The 15359-nt window shown below is 36.3% G+C and overlaps 1 protein-coding gene across 5 annotated transcripts in view; it reads left to right on the top strand.

Moving 5' to 3' along the window:
- Window positions 1-15359, top strand: part of Wwp1 (WW domain containing E3 ubiquitin protein ligase 1) — a 134335-nt gene that overhangs the window by 78464 nt on the left and 40512 nt on the right. For all 5 annotated transcript variants that reach the window (XM_052717006.1, XM_052717004.1, XM_052717003.1 and 2 more), the window contains 6 exons: window positions 1081-1169; window positions 5339-5498; window positions 8745-8878; window positions 8972-9112; window positions 12596-12716; window positions 14543-14647. In XM_052717006.1, coding sequence (XP_052572966.1) covers window positions 1081-1169; window positions 5339-5498; window positions 8745-8878; window positions 8972-9112; window positions 12596-12716; window positions 14543-14647 — 750 coding nt within the window. The remainder of the gene's footprint in view (window positions 1-1080; window positions 1170-5338; window positions 5499-8744; window positions 8879-8971; window positions 9113-12595; window positions 12717-14542; window positions 14648-15359) is intronic.

The following is a 15359-nucleotide window of genomic DNA, read 5'->3' as shown; positions in this document are numbered from 1 at the left end:
GCTAGGTTTCCAGTACCAGGCATGGTATCCCTCTTATTGAGGCAGTCTTAGATCCAATTACAGAGCTGTTGGTTACCATCAAGGTATGTTTGCCATGGCACCCTATGGGTTATTGTGCCATGCTGGTTGCTATTATTATTCATTATTTTTTTGTATAGGTTAAGATGGAATAGTAATACTGACATTCTGGTGACATTTATATCATATTTTTATTTACTAGCTGTTGTTAAGCTTTAGAAAAGATAGCCATTGTAGTGGTTATCAAAACTGCTTTTGTGTATGAGTGCCTAATTCTGAACCAAATAATTGTTTCAAGTTTCCAAGTGTTTTTACAAATGGCTTGTTCAGATATGTATTTGAATTGCTTTTAGTAACTGTGTATCTAATTCATGTTAGTTATTGTTTTACTTTTCCTGTCTTAAGTCTGTTCAGATACGGGTTAAGCCCATAATTGCTTCCTAGGGAATCCTATTAGTGAGCTGTGTTTGGACTCAGACCTGCCAATTTTGGCTGTGGTTCTGTTGGATGATAGTAGATACAAATCTTTATGCATAGTAGAGCATGCTTATGATTAACTTTGATGGGAACTTATTAATTATAAAAATGTTTGGATCTTATTTTAAGGCATGCTGTTGTGTAAATATAAATCACTGTGTAAGGATTGCAGACACATTTCTATCCTCCTGAGGGATAGATGATGTGATGTAGGTGGGACTCAAAAAGTCCTTTCACCTTACAATAAGAGAAGAGCTTACCAGTCACAAGCTGAAAGATTATCAAACTTGAGGAAGGAAGGGGAGAAAATGTAATCTAACTTTTCCTCTCCTCACACTAACTCTTAAGTAGAACTACCCTTTAACACCAGAAGGGGGAAGAATATATGAAAATGAGTCAGAGAAAACTTGAAGGATTGTCCACTTTTAGCTAGTTATGGGACGAACCAGATGAACTGCAGAATTAAATATGAGATGGTGAAATGTGTGCTTTTAAAATTACAGATTAAATTTAAATTGAATTATTTTGGAAGGAACTTATACAGTGTATAAATGTCTAAATATTCATGTTTTTGTCTTTAATTAGATTATGGCATTAAAACCGTATGACTTAAGGAGGCGATTATATGTAATATTTAGAGGAGAAGAAGGCCTTGATTATGGTGGCCTTGCAAGGTAAAGTTAAAAAGTTACTTTTAATAAGTCTATTTTGTCATCTGCGGTGGATGTATTCTTAAAAAGATATATGAATATATTAAATTACCTTTTTTAGTAGCAACCAGAGTTTTTTTTGGGTAACCATTATTACAAATTTTTTTGCATATATATATATGTATAGTATGTGTGTATGTGTACTTACATGAGTATGGTACACATGTGTGTACATGGGTGTATGCTATGCAGGGGTGTGTGCACATGTGTGTGGAGACCTGAGGTTGACATGTGGTGATTTCCTCTATCCCTTTCTTCGTTAAATGTTTAGACATGGTCTCTTGATGAATCTAGAGTTCAACATTTGAGCTGGTGTGATTAACCAGCTTTTTCTGGGATTTTCTATCTCCACATCCCATGTACTGGGATTACAGTTAGTCACATGACCACATGCCCAGAACACATGGGTTCTGGGGATCAGAGAACTCAGAGTGTCCTGCCTGCATGGTAATGTGCAGAGTCCAACCATTATGATTATTCTTCTGTACGTGCTAAAGTTCTTGTCAGATGGTTAGTATTCCACATAATTAGTAACATAATTAATGGGTTTACAGAGGATATTTAGTTATTTTGCTATTATAACATTGCCTATTACTTTTATTTGTGCTTTTGCTCTGTTCTGAGTTTATTTGGAAAATGAAATTGTCTACATTTACTGAATACAATGTTAAGAGATATCTGTGAAGTAGTTAATGAAAATCCTTTTTTCTTTGTTTTCTCCCTAATTGCTTCATACAAATATAAATTTACATTTTTTAAGTTTATCAGTTTTATTAAGTCTTCCTAAGAATTCAGATTTTCATAGAATTAGATAACCACAATTTCAATATTGTTGAGAGAAGTGCAGAACCAGGTCAGAGCTCGTAGAAGTAGGTACATAATATTGCTGTGGGTTTGTCAGTGTTTCTATTAGCCTCTTTCTCTATCCAAAATATTATTACATGTCTTCAGTAAGCACTTCTATCCAGTAAATACTCACATTGTGTGAATTGTGAGTGAATTTTTCTCAATTTCAGAAATGCCCAGGCATTGAAAAGAAAGGTACATCTTAGAAAAGAGAGAACACATTTTTTTTTCCTCAGTGTCTGACATGATAACATTTATATTCTTTTGTGAACCCTTGTTTATCTTAATTATTTGGTTCCAGTTCTATGTTTTGACAGTTTAAATACATGTAATCAGTTCTTGTGTATCATTATTTTCTTACTCCTAACTTTTGATTTGATCATGCATTTGTTGGTTAGACTCATCATCAAAGTGCTTACTCGAGAGTTCATGGGGGGATATGTCCCTATAGTTGTTACATGTTTGGAAGTATTTTCCTTGTTGGTTATATAAACAACCTCTCTAGACAGACATTTCTTACACAGGATTGTCTATCCAGTACTCTTAGGTACTGCTTCACTATTGTTTGGCATCGAATGTAAGCACTATGAAGTGTGAGACCAAACCTTTGTCAGAAAATTTCCCTAGGTGTCCACACTGTCCTTTAAAGTTCACTAGTTTCAATGAAGATTACTTGGTTTTTTGTTTGTTTGTTTGTTTGTTTTCAAGACAGGGCTTGTCTGGGTAGAACTCAGTCTATAGACCAAGCTGGCCTCGAACTCACAGCCTGCTTTTACCTCCCTCTGGAGTGCTGAGATTAAAGGCATGCGCCACCATGCCTAGCATTTGGTCATTTTTAAAGGAACATATTAAGAGCTTTAATTTCTGGGAAGTTTTCTTCTATTTTACCTTTGAATATTTTTTTTTCTGTTCTATTTGTTCTTTTCTTTCTTCAGGAACATCAGTCATGGGTATGTGGAATCTCCTTTGTCAGTCTTACATGTCTATCATATTTTCTCTTAATGTATCTGTTATCATTTGATCTTAGTGCTTTTCCTGTTTTGGTTTTCTGAAGCCTGTCCTCATGTCACTGTTTGCAGGATTGCCCTATGTTTTGCTGCTTGTCATGTGATTTTTCTTCATTTGCTGATTTACTGTTTCCTCATTTTCTTCTCCAGGCCATGCTAGCTCTTATGTATTAGGTCATGATTCTTTCAGCCTTGTGTGTCTAGTTTGAGAGTACAGAGCCGAGCTTGTGTTGAAAGTCAATTCTGCCTCTTGCTAGTTAGGAACTTTTCTTTTGTGTTGGTATTAGGATAAAGGCTTTTGTCATGTATCCATTCTTCTTTTGGGTCAATACAGTTTTCTCTGGTTTGCTGCTTTCTAAAAGTGATCTGAAGCAGTTGGAAATTTAATTCCGTGTGTGTGTGTGTGTGTGTGTGTGTGTGTGTGTGTGTGTGTGTGTACACATATAAACACATTCTTACTAGATTTGCTTATTTCTCTTCTCTGAGAAAAATGTCTTACTTCAGCCCAACCACAAAGTAAAGTTACTTGGTTCACTTAGTATTTTGAGCCTGAATTTAATTATACGAATTTACATTAATTCATAGTTGATTTTGGTTAGTGACTGTTGTCTGTATCCTTCAGATAGTTTCAGGGAATGTTTTAAAAGCTCTATTAAACATTGGTAAGCAAAATAGCAGATCATAGGAATTGGCATAGAGGTGACCCGTGATGACTTAAAATTTTTTCAAATTGCTTGATAGTATTACACAAATTACCAGATTGAGAGAAGATTAAAATTGTGTCTTTTCTTGAGGTAAATGTGGTGATAGCTTTAATCCCCACACTAGGGAGACAAAGGCAGACAGACTTCATTTGAGGCCAGCCTGGTCTACTTAGCAAGTTCCAGGCTAGTCAAGGCTACATAGTGAGATCCTGTCTCAAGACACCAAACAAAGAACACCAGTGGCAACAAGAACAACAACAACAATTGTGGCTTTTCTTTAAAAATACTATACCCACATTTCTGCTTTTACTGGCACTGATTGGCTGAATCCTTTAGGATACCATACACTCTTCACAGTAGAAAGTACCCACCACTGTCTACAGCCACTATCATATGAAGACTAGGTTATTGTGCCTAGAAGTTTTCTTTCCTTAAAGCAGTAATATTTATTAGCAGGTTTTTAATGAAGAGTGGGGCAAGTGACAAGGCAAAGCCCTATGAGCTCACACTGATCATAGTAAATATTTGAGTTTGGAATCTTGCTGTAGAACGTTTTATAAATGTTTATTTTGTGTTCAAGATTATTAAAGTGTAGCAAAATAGGTAGTTAAAAGTTCGTAAGCACTTAGCACATTTAAAGATTTCACTTTTTAGTTTTAACACCATTTTGAATACATTTGTAATGCAATTTAAACTGTTCTATAAAAGCCAGATATGCCAGGCCTTAGGAACCTGTGGCAGGAGGACTGCTACAGACTCAGAGTCAGCCTGAACTGTTTACCAAGTTCCAGACTAGCCTGAGATAGGAAGTATGGCCTTATCTCAAAAACAAAATAACAATTCACTGTTTCATAGCAGCAGTGTTATGTGATACAAGTCACATCAAATATTTACTAGTAATGGAGGCTCAGAGTATAGCTCAGTGGTTTATCCATTGCTTAGCATGCATGAAGTCCTGGATTCCATTCTCAGCATCAACAAAATAAAGAACATCCCAAAGCATAATAAAAAGCTTGTTAAATATATATTATAGAATACCTATAAGAGTTAAGAATACTGAAAATATATAGACATGGTTTTTGCCTTAGAGGCTAATGTGCATAAAAATACATTTTCAGATTGTTATTGCACAATGAATGCAATGACAGATAGAAACTATACTCTGAAATTGCTTCAGAAATTGCTGAGATTGAATTGAAATGTGAATTAAGAAAAAATGTAATCTGTGTAGCTTGAATTGAAGTTGAGCAAAGATACCCAAAGAAAAGTTTGATGCAGAAAAGAACTACCGGGGAGGACCAGTGAGCTTGCAGTTTGACAATGCAGAACTAGCAGTGGCTTTGAATGGAAATAAATTATAAATGGAGGAGGGCTAAGAAATGATTAGGTGTGTGTGTGTGTGTGTGTGTGTGTGTGTGTGTGTGTGTGTGTGTGTGTATGTGTGTGTGTGTGTACATGCGTGCACGCATGTATGGGTATGCATGCACACATTTATTTACTTACGGATATATTTAAGACCTATTAAAAATACACATATATGTGATACTAAAAGTAATCTTGACTTATTTTCTTATAGAGAATGGTTTTTCTTGCTTTCCCATGAAGTTTTGAACCCAATGTATTGCTTATTTGAGTATGCAGGCAAGAATAACTATTGTTTACAGATAAATCCAGCATCAACCATAAATCCTGATCATCTTTCATACTTCTGTTTTATTGGTCGCTTTATTGCAATGGTGAGTTCTCAACTTTCAGTTATTTTGTTTACATATTGCTTATTTCAAAAGTGTTCTAGGGGCTAGGAAGATGTCTCAGTGGGTAAATTATCTTGCCAAGCAGGCTCAAGGACTAAGAGTTCAGACCTTCAGTGGCCTGCATATATTCCAATACTCAGAAGGTAATACTGGACCCTCAGAGCAAGCTGGCTAGGTAAATTTGCTGACACTGCACATTTCAAGTTTGATTGGGAGAGTCTGTGTCAGTATTGTGATGAGTAATGTAGGAAGATCCAACATCAGCCTTGGGCCTACACACATGTGTGTGCCGCATACACAGACGTGTGCAAAAGTGTATTGTATCAAAATATTTTGAATGAAATGTTATAGCCTCCCTGAGCAGTTACAGGCAATTGACAGTTATTAGGGGGAAGTGTCAGGTTCCTCAGTGGTGGAGCTACCAGTAAACTTCCCTTCCTTATGTAAAAGTGTTTCACTCATGCTCACTCAAGCAGCCCAGATTAAATACAACGGGATGTGTGTGCTTAAACACATATGTGCACACACGCACGCAGAGAGAGAGAGAGAGAGAGAGAGAGAGAGAGAGAGAGAGAGAGAGAGAGAGAGAGAGAGAGAGAGAGAGAGATGAAAGTAGAAGGGGAGGAATTTGTTGGAAAGAAGCAAAGTTGAGTGGGAGAGGGGGGGATAACATGATAATGGGAATATGATTAAAGACATACATGATATGTATGGATGAAATTTAGGAAGAATAAATAAAATTCAGAAAAAAGTAAAAACCTATTTGTTATTCACTTTGTGTGGGGAAAAGGAAATGGTGTATGTAGTTATTTAGCCCAAGGAAAATCTGAGTTGCTGAGTAAGTACACTAACTTAGTGCTTTTAGAATTTTCAGAGCTTTGCAGTTGCCCTTGTGAATTGTTGCATTTTGAAAGGTGTTTGTTATTTTTACACTATGTTATCCATTGATTCATTCAGCAAACATTTGTTGATGATCTATAATAATCTCATACCCATTTCTAGGCACCGGGTATTAAAGAACAATAACAACAATGGTGGAGTTCCTACTCTTGGAATCTAAATTCTGTAAAGCAGGATCTGGGGAGATCTTGCTTTTTTATATGAGTTAAAGGAGACCTTAGAAGGTTGAACATGAATGGAAACATGAAGAAGGAAGAGACTGAGTCATATGCATACCTTAGAGAAGAGCACTTAGGGCTCATGGAATAGCAGGACAAGGCTGCAGGGTTTAGAAATGCCTCATTAGTTGAAAAAGAACATGACTGGGGCAAAGTATATGGAAGACAATATGGTGAGGGATGAAATTGAGAAGTACCATGTAGGACTTTTAGGAAAGTCATATAAAGGTTTTGAGTGGGTCAGTTAGTGTCATGAATTAAGTAACACCAACAAGAAATCCTCCAACTGTGCACAGGGGAAAGCAGAGGTAGAGACATAAAGACAGTTTGTGGAGGTCACAGTGAGATCTCGTAGTGATTTTTGGATCTATATAGTGTAGTAATAGTTTTAAGAAGTGGTTTGGATTCGGGATATATTTGGAAATTAGAAAGAACTACGTTTCCTAGTAGATTAATGGCAAAGCATAACTGTAAAGTGAGGCATCAAAATGCATGGTCTATACATTTGCTTGAAATTGCCATTTCCTAAGACGAGGCTTTGGTGGCAAGAGCATATAAACACTGGAGGTAAGGAAAATCAAGAATGTTGGATTTCTTCTGCACTTCACTGCATATGGCATCCAGTGGAGGTGTAGAACAGATAGGTGTCCATATCTGGCAGTGAGGAGATGTCCAGGTTAGAAAGAGGCATTTGGGATTCTAAACATGTATCAAAAGCTCATGATTGTGTTAAGAAATAATGTGGACAGGGGAGTTAAGGGATATTTGTAAGCTGAGGAGATGAAAAGGAGTGAAAAAATCAAACAAACAAGACTACCTGAGATTGGAAAATCAAATTAAGTGATTCCCAGAAGAAAATGGAAGAAGGAAGTGGTTTTCAAAGAAGACACCATGGTTAACCCTTTCATATATTACTGATGGGTCTTGCATCAACCATTTAGCAAGGTGAAAAATGTTTGTGTTAGGATGGAAAAATTGCTGTGTATTCAAACAAAATATAAGCATCTGCTTTAGAAAAGTTTGTAGTAAAGTATCATAGAGAATTTGATCTCAAAGTAGATTTTCTTATTGTAGCTCAGGCTGATAACCTGCTGCCTCAGCCTCCTGAGTGCTGGGATTACAGCCATGTGCCACCAAGCCCAGCTGAAAACAAAGAATTTGATGAAGTCAATAATACAAGGAGTATAGGAGAAATGCCTTGAATAAAAGGGAGCAGTCTGTACTACTCACAAAAGTAATAGAAAGCTTATTTGCAATAAGAGTATGGGAGTTCAGATGCTAGTGGTGAGCAGATTGGGTAGACTGCACAAAAGCTCTCCTGGTTGCTGTTTCCTGTGTGCAATAAATATAGTGAGTGAATGAGGACAAAGGTGCATTGGGGAATCGTCATCTGAGACAGGGAAACTGAATATAGTAAGGAATAATGCTTCCTCTGAGGTTGCTGGGCACAGCCAGCTAGCTTGGTATATGTACTTCTAACATGTTCTAACAAGGTATAGATGGAGTCAATTTTAAGTTGGTTTTTATCTAGACTTGGGATTTTGTTTGAAATACAGTGGGCAGAGTTTGAAGTTATGTAAGAGGATAATTTCAAGGGCTTTGTGATTGAATATAAACCGAATATGGGGCTGAGGGCCAATATAATTGTTTCAGTGAGTGGTTTTAGATATCCATAGGATCAAAAATCATTGGTGTTTCTTCCTATATTCCTATGTATATATGCTATGCACATCATGCGTATCCTGTCCATAGGCATGAAGACATGGGGGTCCTGCAGATAGGAAAGAAATAGAAAGAGGTGCATGGGGCTTTTCATTTCTTCGTCTAATTAAGCTAATTATTAAAAAATATACTAAAAAATAGGGCAAGTTGATAATAAAGTACCATATCGTCTTATATAGTGTTGATTGTACATTATATGTTTGATCTGTGAAATAAAATTTTTATTTTCATTTGTTTTCTATGCTTTGCATTTTCATATTTTAATTTTCACAATTTATACCATTGAGTAAGGCTTTTTAACATGTAAAGTTTCATGACTTCTGTTTTATCACTGTGCTGTAAAGATAATTTTGTAAGTTTAAATAAAACGTCTTGTTTTTCTTAACAGGCACTATTCCATGGAAAGTTTATTGATACTGGTTTCTCTTTACCATTCTACAAGCGTATGCTAAGTAAAAAACTTACTATTAAGGATTTGGAATCTATTGACACTGAATTTTATAACTCCCTTATCTGGATAAGGTTTGAAGATTTCTTTTTCATTGAGGTATTTATTTAAAACCCATTTGTATACTTTGTTTGTGTGCACACTCACATGCTATTTTTTTTATCCAGAGACAACAACATTGAAGAATGTGGCTTAGAAATGTATTTTTCTGTTGACATGGAGATTCTAGGGAAAGTTACTTCACATGATCTGAAATTGGGAGGTTCCAATATCCTAGTGACTGAAGAAAACAAAGATGAATATATTGGGTAGGTTGATAGATCTGATTGAACTCAGTCTATAGAATTTATGAAATCTAATTATAAATCTTATATATATATATATATATATACACACACACACACACACACACACACACACACACACACACACACACACACACACCCTTAATTTTATTAGTTTTTACCCTTTGGAAAATTCTCATCAGATTCTTGCTCTGCTAGGGCCTGATCCTTGTGCTCTAAAGCTGATCCACATCTCCCATCCCAAATTTCTTGAAATAAAAAAATGTGTGTCATCCTTCCCTTTCCCATTGCATTTGCAACAGGCATTCCCCATCTGCCCAGATCAGAAGACATGAGAATACTGGTGCTGAAAAGGGACTTTGCAATCTTCAAAATCTCAAAAAGAAAAAATTATATATGCTCCCTCATATGTGGATCCTAGCCGGTTTTGTGTGTTTGTGTGTGTGTTCGTGTGAAGTGCACATGCAGCCACAGTGTAACGTGGAGAAAGGAGAACAGGAAAGGGTGGATATTAGGTGATGATAAGGAAAGACCGAATGTAGGTTATTGACACTTGATTCATGAAGGAGGATATAAACCTTATTGTTTTTCTAGTTCTAATTCTGTTGAGGCTGTTTCATTTTTTGATGATAGATAAATGCATACAAATATGTTCAATAGTGAAAACATAAAATCCCGCGAAAGTTTATTGAGATATATATACTTGAAGTCTAGATAATTTTGGTGTGTGGACTTTTTTAAATTTCTAAGTTCTTTATAATAAAATTTGAATTAAAAAAAGTGTTTTTGCAAAAACTGTGTAGCCTGTTTGTTTATAGATGAAGGGACTGAGGCTATACTAGGAATGGGCAAAACCATGTCTAGAAACTGTCCCTTCACAGTCAGCCATTCCCTGCTGCATCCCACCCTAAAAATTCTACTTACTTACTTACTTATTTACTTATGTTGTAGAACAGCCTCATTCTTTAAACTGGTACATAATAAATGTTTCATTGGCCTATATTCAGTGTGAATGGTGCTGGGTTTTTATAAAGAAATTTCAAGTAATCCTGAACTTTGACTGTATTCAGTGTTCCATTTCCTCCTCTTGGCCTCACTGCCTTCTACTATTCTCCTTCTTTTCCTAGTCCCTTTTATGTTTTCATGTCACACATGACAGCTGGAAAATGGGCTCAGCAGTTAAGAGCATTTGCTGCTCTTGTAGAAGACCCAGGTTTGGTTCCCAGCACCCACATGGTAGTTCACAACCATATGTCATTCCAGTTCCAGGAGATCTGACTCACAGGCACCAGGTATTCACATGGTGCACATACATATATGCAGGCAAAATACCCATCCATATACATAAAAGAAAAATACATGGTTGAAGAAAAATTACGGATTTATATATCTTTTATAAAATCTGGGATTCACAAGTAAAAGCATGAAATACTTGTTTTTCTAAATCTAGTTTATTTCACTTAATATAATCATCTCTAATTTTATCCATTGTCGTCAGATTGAGTTTATATATAATTACATCATTTCCCTCTTGCCTTCCCTCGCTTCAGACCCTCTCCCATGTACCTCTGCTCTCTTTCAAATTCATAGCCCCCTTTTTTCACTAACGTTTTATGTGTCTATGTTTATACATATATATTCCTAAATACAATCTGTTCAGTCTATAATGTTAGTTATTTGGGTATTTTCAGGGCTGTTTGGTTTTAGATAAGTATGCTTTTCCTTGAGAATAGTTCTATTTTTTGTTTTTACTAATTATCATAGTAGCAAGGCAGATTGCACTCTCACCAGCAGTATGTACGAATTCTCTTTTCTCTGCTCCCTGGCTAGCATTTGTTGTTTTTTCTGTGGTAGCTACTCTGGGGTCAGGTGGTCTCTGTGTAGTTTTAATTTGCATTCTGTGATGACTCGTGATGTTGAACATTCTTATGTTTTTTTTGGCTGTTTGTATGTCATCTTTCAAGAACTACCCATTCATTAGACAAAAGTCAAGTGGCTCTGTAACTCTAGGGCCTGTAATTTGTTGAATTGAACCACATGTCTGTTTTATTTTTCTGACTTTGGTTCTGTTTAAATTGTCCTTTTTGTTATAGATTGCCAGGCTGTCTAGGCAATATTTTGTATTTCCCTACAAATTTTAGGGTGTTTTTCTAATTTTTTTTTTTCAGAATGTCATTGGAATTTTGAAGAGGTTTCCACTCTGTGTCTTGCTTTTGATAGTGTAGCTATTTCCATGCTACTAATTCTGCTGCTCCATGAGTATGGGTGGCTTTTATCTTCTGTCTTCTTCAGATTCCTTTTGTAGTGTTTTAATATTTTCACTACAGAAGTTTTCACTTTCTTGATTAGATTTATTCCTAAGATTTATGTTCTATCTATCATGAATGTGGTTATTTTCCTAATTTCTTTCTCATTACTGGGATATTCATTACTAGTGTGTAGAAACACTGTTAACTGATTTCTATAAAAATTATTAATAACTGATTTATATATGTGTCTTCATTTTGTCCTATTACTTTGCTGAGTGGGTTTGTTAGTTCTAAGAGTTTTCTCCCGCGGAGTCTTCAGCATTTGTTGTATACAGAATCACATTGCCTGCCAGGGGAAATGGATGCCTTGCTCCTGCTTGTGCCTTTGTTTCTTTCTGTCCTTATTACCTTGGCAAAGACTCAAGTGGTACACTAAGTATGAGGAAGCACCTTGTCTCGGCCTGCTCAGAAACGCATTGAGGTTCTTCTGCATTTCCTGCAGTGACTATAGATTTGTCAGATACACCGTCTAAGGCCTTTTCTCCATCTTCTGAAATCCCATGTGATTTCTATCCTATAGTCTCAGAGTCTCAGTCCCTCTCTCTCTCGTGTGTGTGTGTGTGTGTGTGTGTGTGTGTGTGTGTGTGTGTGTCTGTGTGTCTGTCAGCTTGTCTATCCTTGTGAAGTTTTGGTATCAGGTGATAACTATCTTTGTAAAATGACTGATAGACTTCTATTTTATGGACTACTTTGAGGAGCACTGATGTTAGTTCTGTAAGTGTGAAGCCATATAGGCCTGAGCCATTTTACTTAGAAGATACTTTATTACACTTTCGATTTCACTGCTTTTTATAGATCTATTTAAGTTGTTTATGTACTTTTTATATAATTGTGGTAGATCATATGTGTCAGGAAATATATTATTTCTTCTGTATTTTCCTTTTATTGGAATATGGGAGAGGTATATGGGAGGATTTGGAGGGATGAAAGGGAAGGAAAAAATGTTACAATTAAATTATAATCTCAAAAAAATAAAAGTAAAAAAGGTAGAATGAATTTGTTAATGGAAAATTATGTTAACTCTAAAATCACATATATGCATGCATATATGCTTATTGTGTGCATACATTTGGGGAGTATATTTTGAAAAAGAGAAAGAATTTAAGGCTTTCTTGGTGTTTTTTCCTTTAGCTTCATATATAAGTGACCTATTTTCAAATACTGTCTTTATTTTCAGTTTAATGACAGAATGGCGTTTTTCTCGAGGAGTACAAGAACAGACCAAAGCTTTCCTTGATGGGTTTAATGAAGTTGTTCCCCTTCAGTGGCTACAGTACTTTGATGAAAAAGAATTGGAGGTTAGACTCTTTATTATTTGATAGCAGCTGATGTGGGAATGGCTGGATTTTGTGTTTCCTCTCCCTCCCCCTCCCCACCCCCCCCCACCTCACCTCTCCTGTCCATGGTCAGTGTTGTTTGTTCCTTTAAGACAGGGTCTGCTTCTGCTCAGACTGGCCTTTAAATCCTGATCCTCCTACTTCAGCCTCTGTAGTCTTCACGTGCCAGTGCTGATCCACCATGTTTGGCTTCTTTTATGCTTATACACAAGGTCCACACATTTGTGTATAATATTGAATTTTCTCATTTCTCTAAATGTATCTGGAATTGGGTGTGTCTTATGTTTTGTGATGTTTTAAGAACAATGGTGTTGCCAGGCGGTGTTGGCACTCAGGAGGCAGAGCCAGGCAGATCTCTGTGAGTTCGAGACCAGCCTGGTCTACAGAGCGAGATCTAGGACAGACACCAAAACTACACAGAGAAACCCTGTCTGGAAAAACCAAAAACAACAACAACAAAAATCAATGGTGTTACAAGGACAATATCATTAATCTGTGTCATCTGTTAAGGGTCATAAAACAGGATTTGAACACTATTAATAATTTAGGGCAGTTTCAGGAATCTTAATTTAGTAGTGACTTAACCTGAAAGATGAGATTTTTAAATGAATTCTTAGTGGTCCTGACTTCATGTAAGTAAGAATGGGCATGCATCAGAAGTGGTTTTGTTTATATAGGGTAAAATACATATAAAACTTACCACTTCAATGATATTTAAGTATGCAATTCAATAATATTAAGTATGACTGCATCATTATACATTACATCAAGTCTTGGGAATTCTTCCGTCTTATAAAATTGAAACTACACACACATTAAGCACAAAGCCTCGTGGCCCCCTATTTTATTTTTATTATTCTGACTGTTTAAATCTCATATAAATGAAATCATGTCATCTTTGTGTTTTTATGACTGTTTATGTCACTACCATAATGTCCTCAGTGTAGCATATTTCAAATGTATACATTTTGATTTATGGCATCTAAGCAAATCTAGAAACAGAGCACAACATGCATTGTCAAATTATTTTCAGTGGGAAAAGGGAAACCCCTTTCAACAAATAATGTTGAAGCAATGGATATCCATGTGAAAGAAAGTTAACTTTGGCCACTACCTCAGCCCAGAAACAAAAATGAATTTTAAATGAATATTAAACATGAAAACCTAAAATAAAACAAGAGAATAGTAGCCTAAATGAAATCCCACTTTGGATAATGTTGGTAATTTCTCAGGTTATAATGTTAAATGTATGTCTTCCTCATGCCCTAGCAAATCTTCCATTAGCTACTTACCTATGGAAATGAAATGTGTGTTTATACAAACACCTGGAGGTAAATATAAATATTCATGATATAGGTAGAAGTTGTTTACAGAGAATTTTTTTTAACACTGTAAAGAAAACAGCCTGACTTCATCAAAAGTAAAAATTCTGTTCTTTAAAAGACACTGTTAAGGAATTAAAAAGGCTAGGCTTGGTTGCAGATACCTATAGTCCCAGCACTGAGAGGATCGGTTGAGGATTGCCATTAGTTTTAGGCCTGTAGGCTAGCTCGGTATATGTGGTGAGTTCCCCCACCCCCTACTTTCCCACAGGACTACATAGTGAGACCCTGCCTCAGGAAGGAGGGAAAAGAAAACACCAACACACTGGCAGAAACTACCAGGACAAACTATTCTACACAAAATATATTTTCAGAAACTCCTATAAATAATACAAAGACAAACAAGCAAACAACCTCCCCTGCCCCCCAGTCTTTGTTGTGGCTGATAGCATGCTTCTTCCCCAGGTTATGCTGTGTGGCATGCAAGAGGTTGACTTGGCAGACTGGCAGAGAAACACTGTTTACCGACATTATACAAGAAACAGCAAGCAAATTATTTGGTTTTGGCAGGTATTTGCTTTATCTTTTTTGAGACAAATCATTTGAAGAAAAAGTTTTCTCATAAAATGTGGTCTTAAAGTAGTTTTTATTTTTGAGAGTGCTTTTGGACCTGTGTTTTAGCCTTCCAACTCTTTCACTATTTTCTAAATGGAGATAAGATTGGTCTTTAGTGGTATCACAACTATTCTATGAATTCTGCATGTTTCTAGAAGAGGGCGTGTAGGGTTTTGGCTGGCTGGTTTGGGATTTGTTGGACTGTCCACTGAGATAGGTCTTCCTGAATAACCCAGGCTGGTCATGAATTTGCTTTCCTTCTGCATCAGCTCATTCAGTGCTGCCAGGTGTATGTTTTTAATGATGCTGTCAATGTGGGTATTTAATTCTTCTGAAAGTGATAATCTGCTAAAGAATTGGAATAATTCAGATAGTAATACACAAGAATGACTATTTTTTCCTACTATGTTTTGGCTTAAACTGTGATCGGGTAGGTCGCAGAACATCCAAGTTCACCATTCTATTATTTAAGCACTTTTTTTTTTTCAAAGACAGGGTTTCTCTGTGTAGCCCTGGCTGTCCTGAAACTCAGTCTGTAGACTAGGCTGGCCTTGAATTCACAGAGACCTGCCTGCCTCTGCCTCCTGAGTGCTGGGATTAAAGGTGTGAGCCACCACTACCTAGCTATTTAAGCACATTTTATGAGAGGCATTTTGTTTTGCTTTGT

This window comes from Peromyscus californicus, unplaced genomic scaffold, assembly GCF_007827085.1.
Source record: "Peromyscus californicus insignis strain IS unplaced genomic scaffold, ASM782708v3 Scaffold_5__1_contigs__length_169319896, whole genome shotgun sequence".
NCBI lineage: Eukaryota > Metazoa > Chordata > Mammalia > Rodentia > Cricetidae > Peromyscus > Peromyscus californicus.
This window is presented reverse-complemented; position numbering and strand designations above follow the sequence as displayed.